We start from the raw sequence: 16,864 nt of genomic DNA on the forward strand, positions 1-16,864 counted from the left end.
GCCCACAGCTTTCGGACTGACCAGCCAGCTGGAAAGGTGAAACTCCCATTTTTGTTCTGCTTTCATATGACATACGTTTCTGGATTGCTTTCCTATCTCTGGCTCAACACATTCTTCATCAGTCCAAAACACAGGACAAGGGGTGTCTTAAGCTACAGCTTCAGCTTCCCAGACAAAATCATTACGCATTACGCATATTCAGTTTTGGCAGCTTCAATTTTCTTGTGAATAAAAAGCCAAGAAAGTGAGACAATTTGGGCTGTGAAGGCAACAGGAGGAGGAGGACTGGCCCGAGGAGGAGGAGACAGCCATCGTGCTGTCCCAGATTGTACATGCTTTTTAAATGAGACCTACCGTGCCACAGAAAAGTTAGAACTAAGGGAAAAAAATTCTAATGAAAGGAAAATTAAGGGCTTCTGTCTCATACAGTTAAGAAACTCCAGCAGGATGGGACTATTGCAAGGAAGAAGCAAAATGCTTACTCAGGGAAGATAATCAACTGGACGGATGCTGATCCCCCCCCCCGCCCCCGCATGTTTGCAGAGAGCGCTAGGAATTCTGTATTCCACCTACTGCTGCATACCATATCAAACAATCCTGTTTATTCTTTGTGTGGTCACTTACCCCAGCCAAAAGGTTCTGATGTTACTAGAGGTTCTTTGCCTCTCAATTCAGCCTTTGACTAGGAGCGTGCAAAGAAAGCCAAAGTTAAGATTGTTGCTCACCACCAATTATGTAAACAAAGCTGCTTCAGAATGGCACATGGCAGCAGGAACCTTGGTTTGAACTAGGCCCACCAACAATGGGGAAAAGCTACCTTAGTCTTCCTAGCTGTAGTACCCCTCTGGGGGCAGGCAGGGGAACATTGTACCTGGAGTCCATGGGGGTCTTGAAACCATGAGCCCATTTCACTGTTTCCTTATGCAAGTCGCTTTATTTACCAACAATCCAGGCACCTGAAGGTGTGGCTTCCTTCACCCACCTCAGTGTTACACAGGAGAAGAGCCATGACTCTGCATCATGCTTCCTACTTCTCCCCCCCCCCCATAGTCCCAGCTTTACACTTGGCCCTTGAGCTAAGCTCCACCCTCCTCTGTTCCCTGATCTACCTCAAAACACCTGGTCCCAGAGAGCCATTGTTCTTCCACCCAGACCTGCTCACTGCCTCCATACCCTTTCAGCTTCCCTGGGCCAGTCTGCAAAGGCTGCCCTGTTACTGAGGCTAATCTGACTGCGCCTCTCTGCCGCTGGTCCCACCCTGCTCCACCCAGGTGACTGTCGCTGCTGGGTCCAAGGGCCTGTCCTGCCAGGCAGTTGATTTCTGGGTGGCCTGCCACACTGGCATATTGATTGTTCACCACCACCGCCTAGTCGGAGTGCATTTGTTTCACAAAGGGTACCTGAGCCCCATTTGTTCCTGTCCCTGTGACAGAAGACAACAAGGAAAATTACCAGGACCATGAAAAGATTATTTTTAATTTCATGAAAATATTCTCAAAAGAACCACGGTTTTTAACAAAGCATTTAAACATTTAAAAATCAACACGTGCACAAAAGATTAAAAATTACTGGAAAGTTTTAAGACATCATGTTCAAAATCTCAGAATAATTTTAGCTAATTGTGCAAGTACAAAGAGTTTTTCCCTCCCCTTATATTTACTAACCGACATAAGGTTGTATTATACCACAGAAAGAAAATCTCCTGAGGGAAAAAAATCCTGGTCCTAGGGGGGAAAAACAGTAGCATGAAAGAACGGTTAGTTCATTACAAGAAGTGTAACAGAAGCCTGTGAGGTTTCTTAGGTAAAAGCCACACAGCTCCTGACCGAAAATCACATTGAGAACGTTTTCTCATCAGCTCTGAAACAAAAAAGCACCTAGGTGGTCCTTTACAAAAACAAAAAGCTATACCATGTAGTTTTGTCAGTACTGAGTAAGGTCACATTTATATAAATAACCCTGTTTACAGTATCCAGAAACCTAACCTTTAGAGTTTAACTGCCCCAATGTCAACACACTGTGTCATCTGTGTAATAATGGCACACAATAATAAAAAGGAAGAAAAACTTCCACACAATATCCACACAGATTTAGTTTACTGGTAGTACAACTGCTAATAACACTGAAAGAGTCCTAAAGGAATCCAGCACTGTGTCCAAATATTGCTTCATCCCTCCTCCCCCCGCATAGAAAAGCTAACTTTTTTAAACATTACCACAAACAGCAAAAAGCTGGTTTTATGAGGGTTTCACTGGCTTCCCCCCTCCCCCAACTTCCCATGTCCTAAGATTACCTTATTTAGTTAGATGAAGAGTGATCTCATTAAACAGAACTCACAAATGGTAGACAAAACAACGTGAGCAATCGGGGTGCTGCAGACAACTATATTTACATGTATAAACATTTCCAAATCTCAATGTTTACAAGTAAAAGTGCACATAGATCATTACAAAGTATCACTCCAATTTTCAACTGGTCCTTACAATGAAGCATCACTTGGAAACAGACTAGCACTGCAGTTAATTAGAAACTGGAGTCTTCCCTCCCTCTCCCGCCCCCATCCTAAAAAGTAAAAGACAATCAAGGGGGAAAAGAAGGCTCAATTTAAAAAATCCTGTTAAAAAAAACATTCATTAGACGGCAAATGAAACAGATACATGTATTTAGTCTTCAATTCATAAAGTTTACAATGCACCATGTATCGTGTTACGGCAGAGCTCAAGAAAACATCTACCGTGGCTACCTCAGCAGCTGCAGCACTGTAGAAAGACAGAAGAGGTCATACGGAGCTGAGACCCAAAGCCCTTTGCGGGATACTGAAGTGGTAAAGCGTTGGCAAATCAACCGATTTAGGCACTCGAGAGTTTAAGGCAGCATCTGATTGGCAAGCACTTGACTTCGGAAAACAGTCGTTTTTGTCTTGTGGTGGAAAATCTGTGCTGTTCTATCCCAGGTTTTCAGTGCTCAGGAAAAGGTGAGGTGCTGAAGCTGGGCTGCAGTTGCCTAGCACTGAGATGTGTGTTCCTTTCCCCAAATCAAAATGGATGTTACGTTCACATCAGTTAAAATGCAAAAATAACTGGAATGTCACGACGGTCACAATGAACGGGCAAAAAAAAGTTATAGCAGCATACATGGCTACTGGAATTAAAAAATTTAGTGCCGAAGATAACATGTAAAAGTGGTCTTGCTACAAATGCAGAAGAGGAGGAAGAGCTATGGAAATATAAAACATTAGGCAGGCATGCCTGAGACATACCTAGACATGCAGGAGAAGGTTAGGGCGAGCATGGAGGTGGCACAGGCAGAGACTGACTGGTAAATGGCACGATTCTACCGGAATGCCAGTTAATATGGGTATGGACAATGAGAGTGCTGAAACAGCCAATATGCAATGCAACTGGCGAACTGCAAGTAAAACTGTTCAGAACTTAGGACTACGAAGAGGATGCGATTTCAGATCTGGATGGTTTTGGTTCTGCTGGAATGGAGCTTTAGTTTGCCACAGAAACGCTGAACATACACAGCAATGCTAACATTGTTAATGGAAATGTATGCCTGCATGCCTTCATGCAACTGGCTCCCCCCCCCCCAATCTTGCTGGGCCTAACACCCTCCCCCAACAGCAGCTGCATGTAACCTCCTTCAACATCTCGCCCATTTTCTCAGAAACCCGCTTCAGGAACCTGCAGTCCAAGAGGGGAAAAAAGAAGAACAGAACAGAATTACCAGAGGCTTTTGCAAAGAGAGAAGTGTGCTCTTTAAAAAAAAATAAAATTAATAACTAAAGAATGAACACTCTATGCATAAATGATCATGCAAACCCTTTTCAGATTTCTTCACATCATACTGCCCAGCAGGGGTTTGCCAAGTTGCAAGTGAAGGCATTTATTTATATAAATATACAAAGTACAGATTCCAGAAAAGGTAACAGCAGTTAGAAAACACTACTTATAGGCATCTTATCCAACAGACTAATGCCTGATCCAGTGACCCGCTCCAGACACAGAAGCGCAAAGTGTACTCACAAAACCTTCCTTATTCACAACACCTTGGCCACTTATTGAACAGAGCAGATTTGCATGCCCCTACCGTTGTGCACACAAATCTGCTCTGTCTCCTGGAACAAATGGGATGGCGCAGGCCTGTCTGCACAAGGACTGCTGAACTGATGTGTAACAGTTTCTGCACTTCTGGAATATATATTTTCCAGGAGTGTTCAAGAGCACTGGCACAAAATAATGGGGATACAGTTCTGCTTTAACAACAGAATAACTTTGACAACACTTCCAAGCAGAGACGAAATAATTTCAAGTACACACAACATCCTGGGTTGCCAGCACAAAGAAGGAGGAGACCACAGGGGCAGATTGCCATGCTGCTGAATCCCCTGCAATTAGCGAGCTGTGCCACATTTGTGATTACCTTCTGCACTTTTTATCTTTGTGCAAAGGAAAGTATGGGCCTGGTTTCAAAGTAAAATCAGCAAAATATCAGCAAGGATACTTCTAAACACTGGCTTAGATCCTTAGTAGACATTTCTGCTCATGGAAGAGGGGAAAGGCAATTTTCCAATTCCTTTCTCTCACTGCACCCCCCCCCCCCGCCTTCTTCATTTTTACCTCCTTGATGTTTCTGGGGGTCCACTAACCCACAAGGGAACAGCAGAAAGGGGAAGGTGAGAAAGAATGGCATCATTTCAGCAGTGCAGCTCTGCTGCATAGGATCCAAGCCAATGTTGCAATCACCCAAGTGCCTTTACAGAGACAGTGGCTTGCACACCTGCAGTAGGGAGCTTCACTTTATTTTCTCCACGCTGAATGCAAGATGTGTGTCTGTTTTTTTGAAGCATTTAAAGCCCCTCTTCTCACTCCTTGGTCCTTCTTGCGTAATGAATGTTTTTTTTGAAGCATTCATTATGCAAGAAGGACCAAGGAGTGAAAAGAGGGGCTTCTGCTTGGAAACTGTTCTTTGGGCTGGGACGATTTCATTAAGTGAGCTTAGTACTTATTTCAAACAGGTTCTCGTTTTGGGAGTTTGTTCTGTGGCTAGGGGACAGTGAAGACTAATGGAACAGAACACTGCGTTTTAAAAAAATCACTGATCTACTTAAAATGCCTTCAAGCAAGTAGAAACCTTTACAAATATAAAAACCCAATAAAACACACTGACCTGACCACTGTTTGAAAGAGAACACTTAAAAGCCTTCATGCAAATAAAGGCAGAAAAGAGAAACAAGATGCCACTGGCCAGAATAGGAGAACAAGCTACTCAAAGCACAGAATTTCCCCAGTTGCAGAAGTGGGAACAGGTTGAGCTCACATGGTGAACAAGAGATTAATGCGGTCTCCTAAATGCTCTAATACTTTCCATCCAACTGTATGCTTCAGGATTCATTGGTGACAGACTCTGTAGATTAGATATAGGTTACTGCACCTTTACTGTTTTTCTCTAGAGTTACATCTATGTAGGAAGTTGGCACATATCCTTCTTCTCCATTCTGCCTCCGAGCTCTTGTCCAGCCATCTCCTTTGTCCTCCTCTATAATGTATAGGACCTCGCCTTCTTTCATTGCCAGGGTACCTTCATTGTGACCTGGAGAAAAAGCAGAACACCCAAAGAAGCACATTCGCAGCTCCAGCAGGACTTAAACTGCAAGTTCTCTTTCTTAGCACTCGTTTTTCTATTCACAGGAGGAATCATCTGATGTGTGTGATGGAACATATGTTCCAAGCGTAGGCCAACAGACAAAATCTGGTCCCTTGCTGTAAAACTGAATGGATGCCAACGGCTGTTTTTCTAATCTAACATATTTGTTTTGTTACAATGCAGAAGTATTATTCCGCCATTAAACAAAATCCAATTTATGGCACAATTTCCCAGAACCTAAACCAGCTGCTGGAATAGTTTATGTGCAGATAGTTCTATTCAGGGTAAAAAGCACTTATCAAATAAATATCGTGTTGTTGTTTTTAATACCCCCCAGTTAACCTTACCATCAAATGGATAGATAGCTTTGCAGTGTCCAATTGCTGGTAAGGGATCATCGTCTTCAAACTCATCATCAAATTCATTATGGTGGCTGTGCTGCTGTGGTGGGCTCCGAACTTCTTGGTTTGCATCATCGGTATAGCTCCCCTCAGGGCTATAACACAGCAGTTAAAACAAGGAATGTTCATACTTCTCAAACCAAAGAACTCTATTACTTTTCCCATGTAGATATCACAACACTTGCAGATCTCATTTGTGATTATATATATATCTTTGTGAAGCAAAGCATGCATGGTAAACCCTACATATACAACTTGATAATACTGTTCATCGTGAATACAGACAGAATGAATGCTGATATAGGCATCAGACACACACCTGTCCTTGGGGCAGGATGAATTCTATAAATTCATCTGCCCAACCATAAAACATCAGAAGATAGATTATCAAGGTGTTAAAGTGTACCCTGCCTTTTGGAACAGGAAGGTATGGAGCCGATTATCTCAATACCAATCTCATACCAATATTGGGATTTGAGAACATCTGTATATACCGATATTTTTTAGGGTATGGTACACCTGAACCTGAAAAACACCAATTTATTCCTGTCCACACCGCTACCTACAAACACAGTAAAAGTTTAAAATAGTGACCTCTCTCTTCCTTGAGTTACAAGATGGTTGATGTCGCTACTGTGTCTTCGGTCTCCTCTTGCTGCTACTTTGCCTTCAACTTCAGAAAGCCAAGCCTTAAAAGAGAGAAGGGGTGACTTGGTACCAGTATCACCAGAAGTTTTCAGTCCAAACCAATACTGGATTTAGCTGTCGTGAGACAGCCACAGCAGTTCATAATAACTGAACCCTCAAAATGTCCAAACAAAAGAAATGCCTATTTTAGTAATTTCTGAAGGCAAGTATGTCTGATTTAGTATCCAAAATTGCTACCTACCAAAATTCAATGCAAGACTTCCCTACCATCACTACTAAAGCACTGTTCAGTTTCTCTTATTCATCAAACTGTACCATAAGGGTCTGGGAGAACCAGGTTCAAATCCCCTCTCTGCCAACGTAAGCTTGGGCCACTCACACACACTCAGCTTAATCTACCTCACAGGGTTGCTGTGAGGGTAAAATGAAGGGGAGAAGTATGACATAAGCCGCTTCGGGTGCCCAAAACGGAGAAGGGGTGGTGGTGAGATGAAGTAAATAAAGTCACGTTACATTCACATTAAGTGCACCGTTTTCTCAAAACAGCTATCATATATCTAACTGTGATGGATAGCCTTCAAAAATCTGGGACTACCCATGACGAAGATACATATTTTTGCAAGGCTGGGGTAATTTTAAGGTTTGCAGAAAACTGAACTACAAAAGAAAGGGTTTTTTAAAACAAAACAAAACACCAAAGTAAACTGCACTACTGTAGGTTTCTCAGGAAACTAAGGCTGTGCAACATTTTGAGTTGTTTAGGAACCCATGATGCTGCACAAACTCCCTCCCCCCCCCAAACATCAGCAAAGGACAGACAATTGACTAGGGAAAAGGAAACACCAGGAAGATGGGATGCCAAAAACTGCAGCTGGACAAGCTAGGCATGCAAGGCAAAGAGAGGCAGGCTGATTCAGCATGGAGGAAGGAGAAAAGGATTCACAAAAGAGAAGCAGTTGGGGGGGGGATGGGATTTCCCCTCCCCACGAGTCCTTGCAAGCCTCCCTCATCACAGACAAACCTGAATCCACCAAATATTGTTAAACACTCTTCTAACTTCCTTGTTTTGTGGACAGCAGTCTCACAGTGTTAGCTTCAAGACCAGCTTTTAAGGAAGCATCCTGCAGGCAAAGCCTTCCCGTATGATTTTCAATGGCTGCTATTTTCTGCAAATGCCTGGCAACACTGCATCTCCTTGATTAAAAACAGTCAGTAGTTGTGACTTGGATGGAGACCCTCAATCCCCTCCCCCATGCAAATACCCCTCTGGGATTTGGGAGGATGCTTGTGTAGGGGCTGCCAACATTTCCACACACCAAAGAAACATTTTAATGTATTTTGACCTCATTCTTGTGTATTTCCATCCGGAGACGGTCCATGTTGCTCATAGTCTCTGCCAATTTTGGCTGAAGACTGCTTGGATCTCCCATTTGCGGATTTTTCTCATATACATCTTTCATTTTAATGAGTGCGTCTCTATACAAAGGATGCAAAATGGGTTAAAAACACATTAGATATATACAAGAAGCGGGGACCTATGATATTTGCGGGGGAGAAGGAGCTCCATGTGGAGGAGGAAGCAGCCACAGGTGAGCCTTCTCCCCTGCCCCCCTAGCACTGATGGCAAGGCCCCACCAATCCTTCTCCCCCGCCCCCCCCCTCCGATGTTGAGGCCCAGGCCTGCCAATTCTCCCCCCCCAACCCCCTGGCACTGATGGCGAGGCCCGCATGGCTCCCAGCCTCTGGGCCTGCCAATCCTTCTCCCACTCCCCCCGGGTACTGGTGGCGAGGCCTGAGCGGCTCCTAGTCACCGGGCCCGCCGAGCCTTCTCCCACACTCACCCCCCAGCACCGGCGGTGAGCCTTGAGCGGCTCCCAACAGCTGGGCTCGCCAAGCCTCCCTTCCATAGCCAGAGAGTTCTCTGCGCATGTGCAGGGAATGCTCTTTTACTTTGGGGGGGATTTAAGTATCCCCCATATATTTTTAAAAACTTTTCAGATTTTTCTGCACACCTGGGGACTGCCTTAAGTGTGCAGGAAAATCTCTGCCCCTCAAGTGCCCCTGATGTGCGAATTTAGATATCCTCACAGAGGGGGCCTCTTGACTTTTAGTATATAAACAAGAGGCGGGACCCGCGATACTTGTGGGGGGGGAAGTATTCCCCACAGCTCCCGGCCTGCAGGAGACGCGGCAGTAGGTGAGCCCGGCCTTCTCCCTTCCCCCCCTCCCGTGGCAGCGGCAAGGCCAGCCCGCCAAGCTTTCTCCTTCCCCCCTCCTTTCCCGGCAGTGGTGAGACCAGCCCACCAAGCCTTCTCCCGCCCCCTGTCCCCTGTGGCAGTGGCGAAGCCTTCTCAGAGCATTCCCTGTGCATGCGCAGGGAACGCTCCTTTACTTTTGGGGGGATTTAAGTATCCCCCCTATAGTTTTTTACAGTTTTTAGATTTTTCTGCACATCTGGGGGTTGCCCCAAATGTGCAGGAAAATCTCCCTGCCCCCCAGGTGCCCCCGATGTGCGGATTTAGATATCCGCACGTGGGGGGCACCTTGGCTATTAGATATATAGATTTAATTGCTCTAAGGAATCATACTAAACCTCAGCATCCCGTCTTTCACTCCTAAGGTCCTTTGACATCTTTCTAGGGAGGCCAAGAAGAGAAGCTGCTCTTGTACAATACAGGAGAAAGTCAAGGTTGGGAGCCACACTGACAACACTGGACAATAATATTAAACTAAACTGACTTAAACAAAAGATAGGTAGACAATCACAAGAGTAAGAACGGCAAGAAACCAACAAAGAACAAGAACTTACTTTTGATCTGTCTCTTTCTGTAGTTCTCTGTTTAGTTCATCAATCCGCTGCTGCAACTTCTTTCGCCTCTGTTCTGGGGGCAGGTGGCTAAAATCTTCCTGAGCAGGACCCTGAATCAAAGGGGAATGCAACCCTTGTTTTTTAAAAAATATGCAACCATTGATTGGTTATTTCCACTGGTAGCTCACACACAGCCAAAAGCACTTCAGTCAGAGAAGCAGCAGAAGAGAACTCTCTCCCCCACCCATTATGGCTACAGAGAAACACAGGCTTCAGACTGAGATCACGACTTGATCCCCTAGTAGTTCTCATTCATTTTTTTGCAACTTGAGAATTTCCATTTTTCACATAATAGATAATCAGTGTTACGTACTATAGCAGGTTGGATCCAAACTCTCACAAAGGAAAGATTTCTAGAAAAGGATCTTCCTCACCTTCTCTCACAACCCTCCTTGTGGTTGGCTCCTGAAGATTGTGAGACCCTCCTGAACAGGACTCCATGAAGCAAGAAAGGAGAAGCAAATGAAATTGCCCCTCTACACGCGCGGCAAATTCCATTAATCCCTAGGAGCTCACACAAGCTCAAGCAGGTACGACTGGGTGCAGTTGTAACCTCCTTCTGTAAGCCTCCTTTCCCGTTAAGTGGCATATTGTTCAGGAGCGTCACATAACCCTCAGCAGACTATATGAAGCAAGAACAGGAATGCTGGGGAAGGTGGGAATCCACTTCCACAATCTCCTTCTGTTTGTGGGCATTAGGGCCTAACCCATAATCTTGAGAAGGAAACAAAGATTAAGAGGATATCAGATGCAAGGGAAATGTAATATATGGGGGGACCAGAATGGAAACAGTGTAATGCAAATCAGCAAGCAGAACTGTGGACCATTTAGCTACAGAGAAAACAACAGAAGTCTAATGAGAAGATACTGAGCTTATCAATGGCGTGTCCAAAGGCTTTTCAGATGTTATACTGGACAACCGGTTTAGCATGAACCGGAAATGTAGTATGGTTACAAAACAGGCAGTAATAGGATGAATTCTAGATGACTAGCTGTGTTCACCTATACAGCATAACACAACAACAACAAAAGTCTTGTAACACTGTAAAAACTGACACATTTGTTGTGGTATGAAGAGCCTACCACTTCATCAAACCTCACCTCACATGAAATATGGTAGTTTTCAAGGTGCCACAAGTAGTAGTTGTCTTTTGACAAACTTGTGGTATGGTATTAAAGACTTAACATAATATAACAGTCATTGCTGTTAGGCCTCAAGTACAATGCTAAATCCCGTTTATCCTAGTTGATGTCACACCTTCAAGCATGTGTAAAGACTGAGAAGTTCCAAATAGAATAGAAGCTCAAACGCACTACTAGAAAGCAAGACCATGATTCTAAAACGGTGACCACTGACTACATCATAGTGAGCTGCCTCACCTCTATCGGTATGCTCAGAATGAGGCAGTATACGGGTGAGGGACAACAGTGAGATTTCTAGATTAATGTAGGAAAGTCAGGAAGACCAAAATACAGAATTCTAAAGACTAATTCCAGAAAAACTTTGGAAACTATAGAGACAAAAAAGATATTTCAAGTGCTAATGTTGCATTAATGCTATATTATTGAACAGTAGCATGATTAAACTGACTTAATAGACTGAAGAGGAGATATCAGCAAAATCTTATTAAAAACATCCTAATGCTTCCCTGAATCATGTGGGTTCAAACTGTCATAATGCTGCACGTTTTGGGGACAGGACTTATTCCCAAACATATGATTCAGCACTCATCCAAAGGATACTGGATCACTGCAGATATAACACTTGCTCCAGGCTAACAGCAAATAATAAATTGGGCATTATCAGGATTTGGCATTGCCTCCTCACAGTCTCCTCCTGGAGCAAATTTCTCCTACTCCTTAATCATAGTTAAAGTCATACACTGACACATGTAACAACAGTGCACTTTATAGGTTCATTTATTCCTTGCTCTTGTCCTCTTATCAGGCCTCCACACATCTACTTGCCAACAGCATGTTTTCTCAATGCACCTTGACAACCACCTGCCTTTCATTCAAGAGAAGGGAAGATGGATTTCCCATATTATGTTGTACTTTGGAGCAGGCAGCCTTTTTAAAAAGATCCCAATGAGCTTTGAAGCAGGCAATGACTGGTCATGGTCCCGTCGTCAGTTCAATATGAGAAAACTCATATTAACTGCAAGTTAATACAGTTGTAAAAATGGCTTTCTTCCAACTCAGCCTAGCTGGAAAAATGGCCCCTTACCTTCAGAAGGCTGATCTGGCCACCTGGATCCAGGCCACAGAGACATTGAGACTAGACTACTGTTAATGCTCTTTGCAACTCCAGTTGATGCAGCTGTTATCAGGAGCTAGATGGAGCATGCATATTACTCCCCTTCTGCAGTCACCCCACTGGCTGCCCATCAGTTACTGGGCTCAATTGAAAGTACTGGCTATGACATACAAGACCGTCCCCCATGCTCTATCAGGACAGCTTCACTCATCTGAGCAGGGCCTTCTTCCCCTTAATACAGAACACATCAAGCATGAACTAGTCATTCAATCTAGGAGTCAGACGTTTGACACCCTTGTGTGCAATGCTTCAGCATATAGGAACAGCCTGCTTACCTATAACTCTCATTTTTCGAGCAGTCATCTGTGTATTCACACTGATGAGCTTAGCACCTTCTATAGTTAGCTGTTAAATGCAGAAAACCCTTCAGTGTGATCTACAAAGACCACAAAGTAGTATTGAATAATTAGTGATCATAATCAGTGGAACCAGGCCATCTAATTTCTTTTGGCTTTCCCTAAAAAAAAAAAAACATCTCACAAGTATAGCTGGAACAAGTATGGATGTCTAAAAGACAATATTTAGATGCTCTATTTTATTTTATTTCTACAAAACCTCAACTGAAGTCAATATAACCAGCTTCTACTTTATTCAGCATTGCTTGGTTGGTTAGGTTGGCGGGCCTACAATTAGCAAGTTCAGATCTATAAACAAACTGTTATAAAGGAAAGGATGTAAAGGGCCACCTACTAAGCACATGAGGTTAACAACTTAATAATCTAACTATAGCACCAATCAGTAATTGCAAGCTAAACAGGGGTTCAGAAGTCTGTGTCTCTGTAGTTCACCATCTGCTTACAGAAGCTATTTCAAAGAGTTGTAAAAACAATTGAGCCTATTAAGTTAATCTTCCTCCAAAACTTGACACTTACATTCTTTTCAGATCAACAGGAATACCATACACATTCCTTAAAAAATGATTACTTAGGATGTTGGAAATATGTACATTTAAAATGATGGTTTATGTAGGACTACACAGTTATTACGGTGTTATGGTGATTAAATTACTGAGGCCCACAAGTTTGCATCTACCTCATTCAAGAGAGGCAATTTTTAAAAAAGAACTTCTTGCTCTAAGATAAATTGCATTAGTTATTCTTCACTGTAAGACAGGCTGCCCCTATCATATACAGAAGTGACACTGTGGGCATCGCCCAGCAAAAATTAAGTCTAAATTCCACTGGAATCAATAAGACAAGCAACATTATCCCATGTATACTTGCTCAGAAGTAAGCCCCACTGCGTTCAATAAGCTAAAAGTACCTAGGATTTGCACACTTCTGTCCTGTTTAACTTTTGTGGGAATGCATCCTGTAAATATCTTGAGAGCCTTCTTTGAAATAAAATGTGCCTAATACGTAGACAAAATTGGTGTCCATCCTCTTCCCATGGCACTACTCTTTCACAGTAAAATATTTTGTACCTTGCATAATTACTGCTCTGTGGGTACACATGCATAAATACGTGTGAGAGAATTTACAGCCTCAGAATTAATACAGTCATCTTCTTTAGAAACGTTTCAAGCATTTTTTAACCATCCTAAAAAGGTAGAGGAGGTATACTCTGTATCTCATTCCCTCCTCACTCTACCAAGAACCTCTGGTTGCACCTGTAAACTTCATAAAGTTATAAAAACCAGGCTGAGTCATTCACAAAAGCATCTAAAAGTTCTGTAACAATCTGATGGCTGAGAGGTTAATTTGTAAAGAAGGATAAATAATGCCTCATCTTGGATTGCATGAATATCTCTCCTGTGGATACTACAAACTAAATTCTAAAGATTAAATTCCATCCCATATTAAATATAACTTGCACAACAGTATTAACTGGTTAACATGGTTTCAATCAGTTTTAATTTATTGTAAACTGCTTTGAACATGGTAAATTGAAAAGTAATTCACATTTCAAAACAGAGAACTTTTCAAATAGTATCTTTTCTCACCAACTCTAAGAACAGAATATTCATTTATTTATGGACCAGCCTAGAAAATCCATCTACTACTATTCTACTTGTATGAAAGATGATAAGAAAAACTGTGATTCACTAATTTGTGTCACATTTTAAAACTGGCAAAAATCTAAGCTGATATTAAAGTTCTGGTGAGATTCTACACTATGGAGTCAATGTCTATTATCCACAGACAACTGAAATGCATAGTTTCTTTAAAAAGAAAACGCCCAACCCCTCCCCCCAACTTATTTCTCATCTGATAGAGACAGTGCAAGAACACACCTCATCTGTTGGCTGAACTACCTTATCTGCAAGTGATCTTAGATATGTAACCAGTAACCAAATCAGGAGTCTGTCTTGTTCACATGAAGCACAAATGATCATGAGACAGAGAGTGACAAAGTATGTACAGTGACCAGGATAGGCGTCTCAACAATTGACTCAAAGCAACTATGAAATGGAGACGACTTCAGTAAGCTATTTTCATGCTGTTATTACAAAGTACAGCAGACAGATTAGATTTAGCACACAGGCCTTACCGTCTTCATCGACCACTGACCAGGTCAGTTGAAAACAGAAAGAAACAGGAAGTTATTCAATTGCTACCGATCGATCGCTTTTTAGGAAGAAATCTAAATGCAAAACAGCCTGCTCATTCCCACTGAATTAAAGAGGGATTTACTCTTAAGCGCATGTAATATTGCAGCCTTAATGGCAAAGCTTTATGACATTCTGAGCATTTTCAACTATGAACTGAATATACGGCCTTTGGCATGTACTGATGGAGACTACAGGCAACTGTATCCAATGCACAAGGCCCTATAAAATGTAAACTTCAATTTAACCTTGCAATTTTTTAAAAAAGTACAACACTTATTTCCACATTGAAAAAAAATGAAGCGCACAGGAACACCACACAAAAGCAGCAACACTAGATGATGGCAATGGCCTAGTCTACTATCCACAAAACCCTAAGCAATCTCCCCAAATGGCCAGAACTCAGCGTGCCAAGCTGAGCACATCCAAGCAGGAGTTGCCCTTTAATTTTCAATCCATATTTGTGTTGCAGGGCTTCTACAACACAGGGATGTTTCACAAGCAGTGTGTGATTTATGACAGTCAGAATGTCAAGGTATAAGTGCCTTTGGGCATAATCTGAAGTAGCTGCTTGGAAAGTTAAGACTAAAAACTCAATCCTGTCAATTACATATTTATGAAGGCATACAGACCTGCATCACATAATAGGACCTTATGACACTGTTGAAGGTCAGTTGTACCAACAGTGTAAGGAGATGCAAATGCAGCTCTTGAGTACTGGTACCCAAGGACATAAAGAAAAGCTTGAGAGAGGTTACTTTCTATCCTAACAATTATCCCTGAAATTATGTGTGTGGCAAAACTGTTTGCAGCATCAGTCAAGGGATGCTGTGGCTTAGTGGCTTGGCATGCAGGAGGTTCCAGGTTCAATCCCCGACATCTCCAGTTTAAAAAGGATCAGACAGTGGGTGATATGAAAGGCCTCAGCCTGAGACCTTGGAGAGCCGATGCCAGTCTGAGTAGACAATACTGACTTGGATGGACCAAGAGTCTGATTCAGTATAAGGCTGCTTCATGTGTTCAGGTGCATGCATCATTCCATGAGCACAACCAGAGCTTTTGGCAACAGTTTCAGAAACAGCTTGCTGTGTGGTATATGGAACTGCTGTTACAGCAACACTCAAAAGCACTGCTGTACACACACAAACCACTGTACGTAAGCCTGAAGTGTTTCTGCAAATTGCCAACATTATGATTTACAGGTCTACAGTTGAATCTGTGGCTTAAGGGAAAGTTCACACATTGGATCTGGCAGTAAGAAGGTCCCAGAAAAGCAGCTGCCCACCATTAGTTATTCACACTTAGTGTTCATCCACACAAATGTATATGTGATTTTGGAAGTTTTTCTCCCTCACAAAAAGAGAGACGAACCATGGAAATCAGGCACATATTTCACTCATTTGGACATAACAAGCCTTGCACCACATCTGCCACACAACAAGCATGTACATTTCTAAGCCCCACCACATGTAGAACATTACTGCAGAGACAAATGTCTAACCAGCCCTTGTGCTTTTGTCTCACTGCCAGACTCAATCTGCTAAGGCTACATTCAGACTGTTCATGATGAGAGCAAAAACAGCCCTCAGGTTTGTATGCTCCCCCTTCTCTGTCTGAGCTGTACCAAAACTGAAGACTTGCTCATTTAGAACTAATAACAAAAAAGACAATGTGCCATAACTTTCAAATTCCTTTAACAAATTGTGGTTTATTTCTTGCCTGCATAAGGATTCTAGACAAGGATTAAGCCATGGATCAAAGACAAGAAACAGTCATTTGTGTAAGCATCACATAAGTGTGATTAGTTCTAAACCACAAAGTCTTCAATCTCAGCATGAAAGCGGAGTGAGGGGAATGCGCAAGCCCAAAAAACTCCTCACAAATGTGATGTCCAAATACAGCCTGAATGCTTTAAGAGCTGAAACATTTGGACATGAAAATAACAGGAATGAAAAGGTAAAAGTAATGTTTATTCATCTCGTGTGGCTAGATTCCCAGGTCACACTGCCTCTTGATTTCTACCAAATGACATCTGCCAGGTTTTCTCTCTCTCTATTCTTCTGCATTTAGAAAAGCAAGCACACAGCTGTATTTATTATTACATTTGGACGGGTGATGTCAACAACAGACTAGATGCCCCTGAAGATTTCATTTGTTTTCAGTCATGCCCAGCTGCTGCTGGATGTGCTCCTGATGGCTGAAGAATAGTTCAAGGGTTATGCTCTTGAATAATACTGTCTTTAGTAATACTTTATGAAGGGGAAATAAATTGTCTGCAATACTCCACATCTCATGATAAGGACAGACCATTACACTGCTCTCTTTTGTTTAAAAAAAAAATAACAGAGTGGTCCCAAGTATATGGAGTTCTTTTGTGTGAACTGGAGCCATGTGACACAAGCCATTCAGTCTAATTATCATCTACATTAAAT

General features: G+C 42.5%; 1 protein-coding gene across 3 annotated transcripts in view; it reads right to left on the minus strand.

Annotated features, from left to right (window-relative positions):
- Positions 1-1,509: 1,509 nt before the first annotated feature.
- The window catches only part of FNBP1L (formin binding protein 1-like), a 98,687-nt gene continuing 83,332 nt past the window's right edge, over positions 1,510-16,864 (minus strand). For 2 of the 3 annotated variants that reach the window (XM_015413362.1, XM_015413360.1), the window contains 5 exons: positions 9,508-9,617; positions 8,042-8,174; positions 6,645-6,739; positions 5,997-6,145; positions 5,252-5,595 (listed from right to left, as the gene is read on the minus strand). In XM_015413362.1, coding sequence (XP_015268848.1) covers positions 5,417-5,595; positions 5,997-6,145; positions 6,645-6,739; positions 8,042-8,174; positions 9,508-9,617 — 666 coding nt within the window. In that variant the 3' untranslated portion in view covers positions 5,252-5,416. Of the gene's footprint in view, positions 3,687-5,251; positions 5,596-5,996; positions 6,146-6,644; positions 6,740-8,041; positions 8,175-9,507; positions 9,618-16,864 lie in introns of those variants that run through there. The other variant, XM_015413361.1, reaches the window with a different exon arrangement.

The sequence above is a fragment of the Gekko japonicus genome, unplaced genomic scaffold, assembly GCF_001447785.1.
Source record: "Gekko japonicus isolate JY-2015 unplaced genomic scaffold, Gekko_japonicus_V1.1 scaffold70, whole genome shotgun sequence".
In the NCBI taxonomy this organism is placed as follows: Eukaryota; Metazoa; Chordata; class Lepidosauria; order Squamata; family Gekkonidae; genus Gekko; species Gekko japonicus.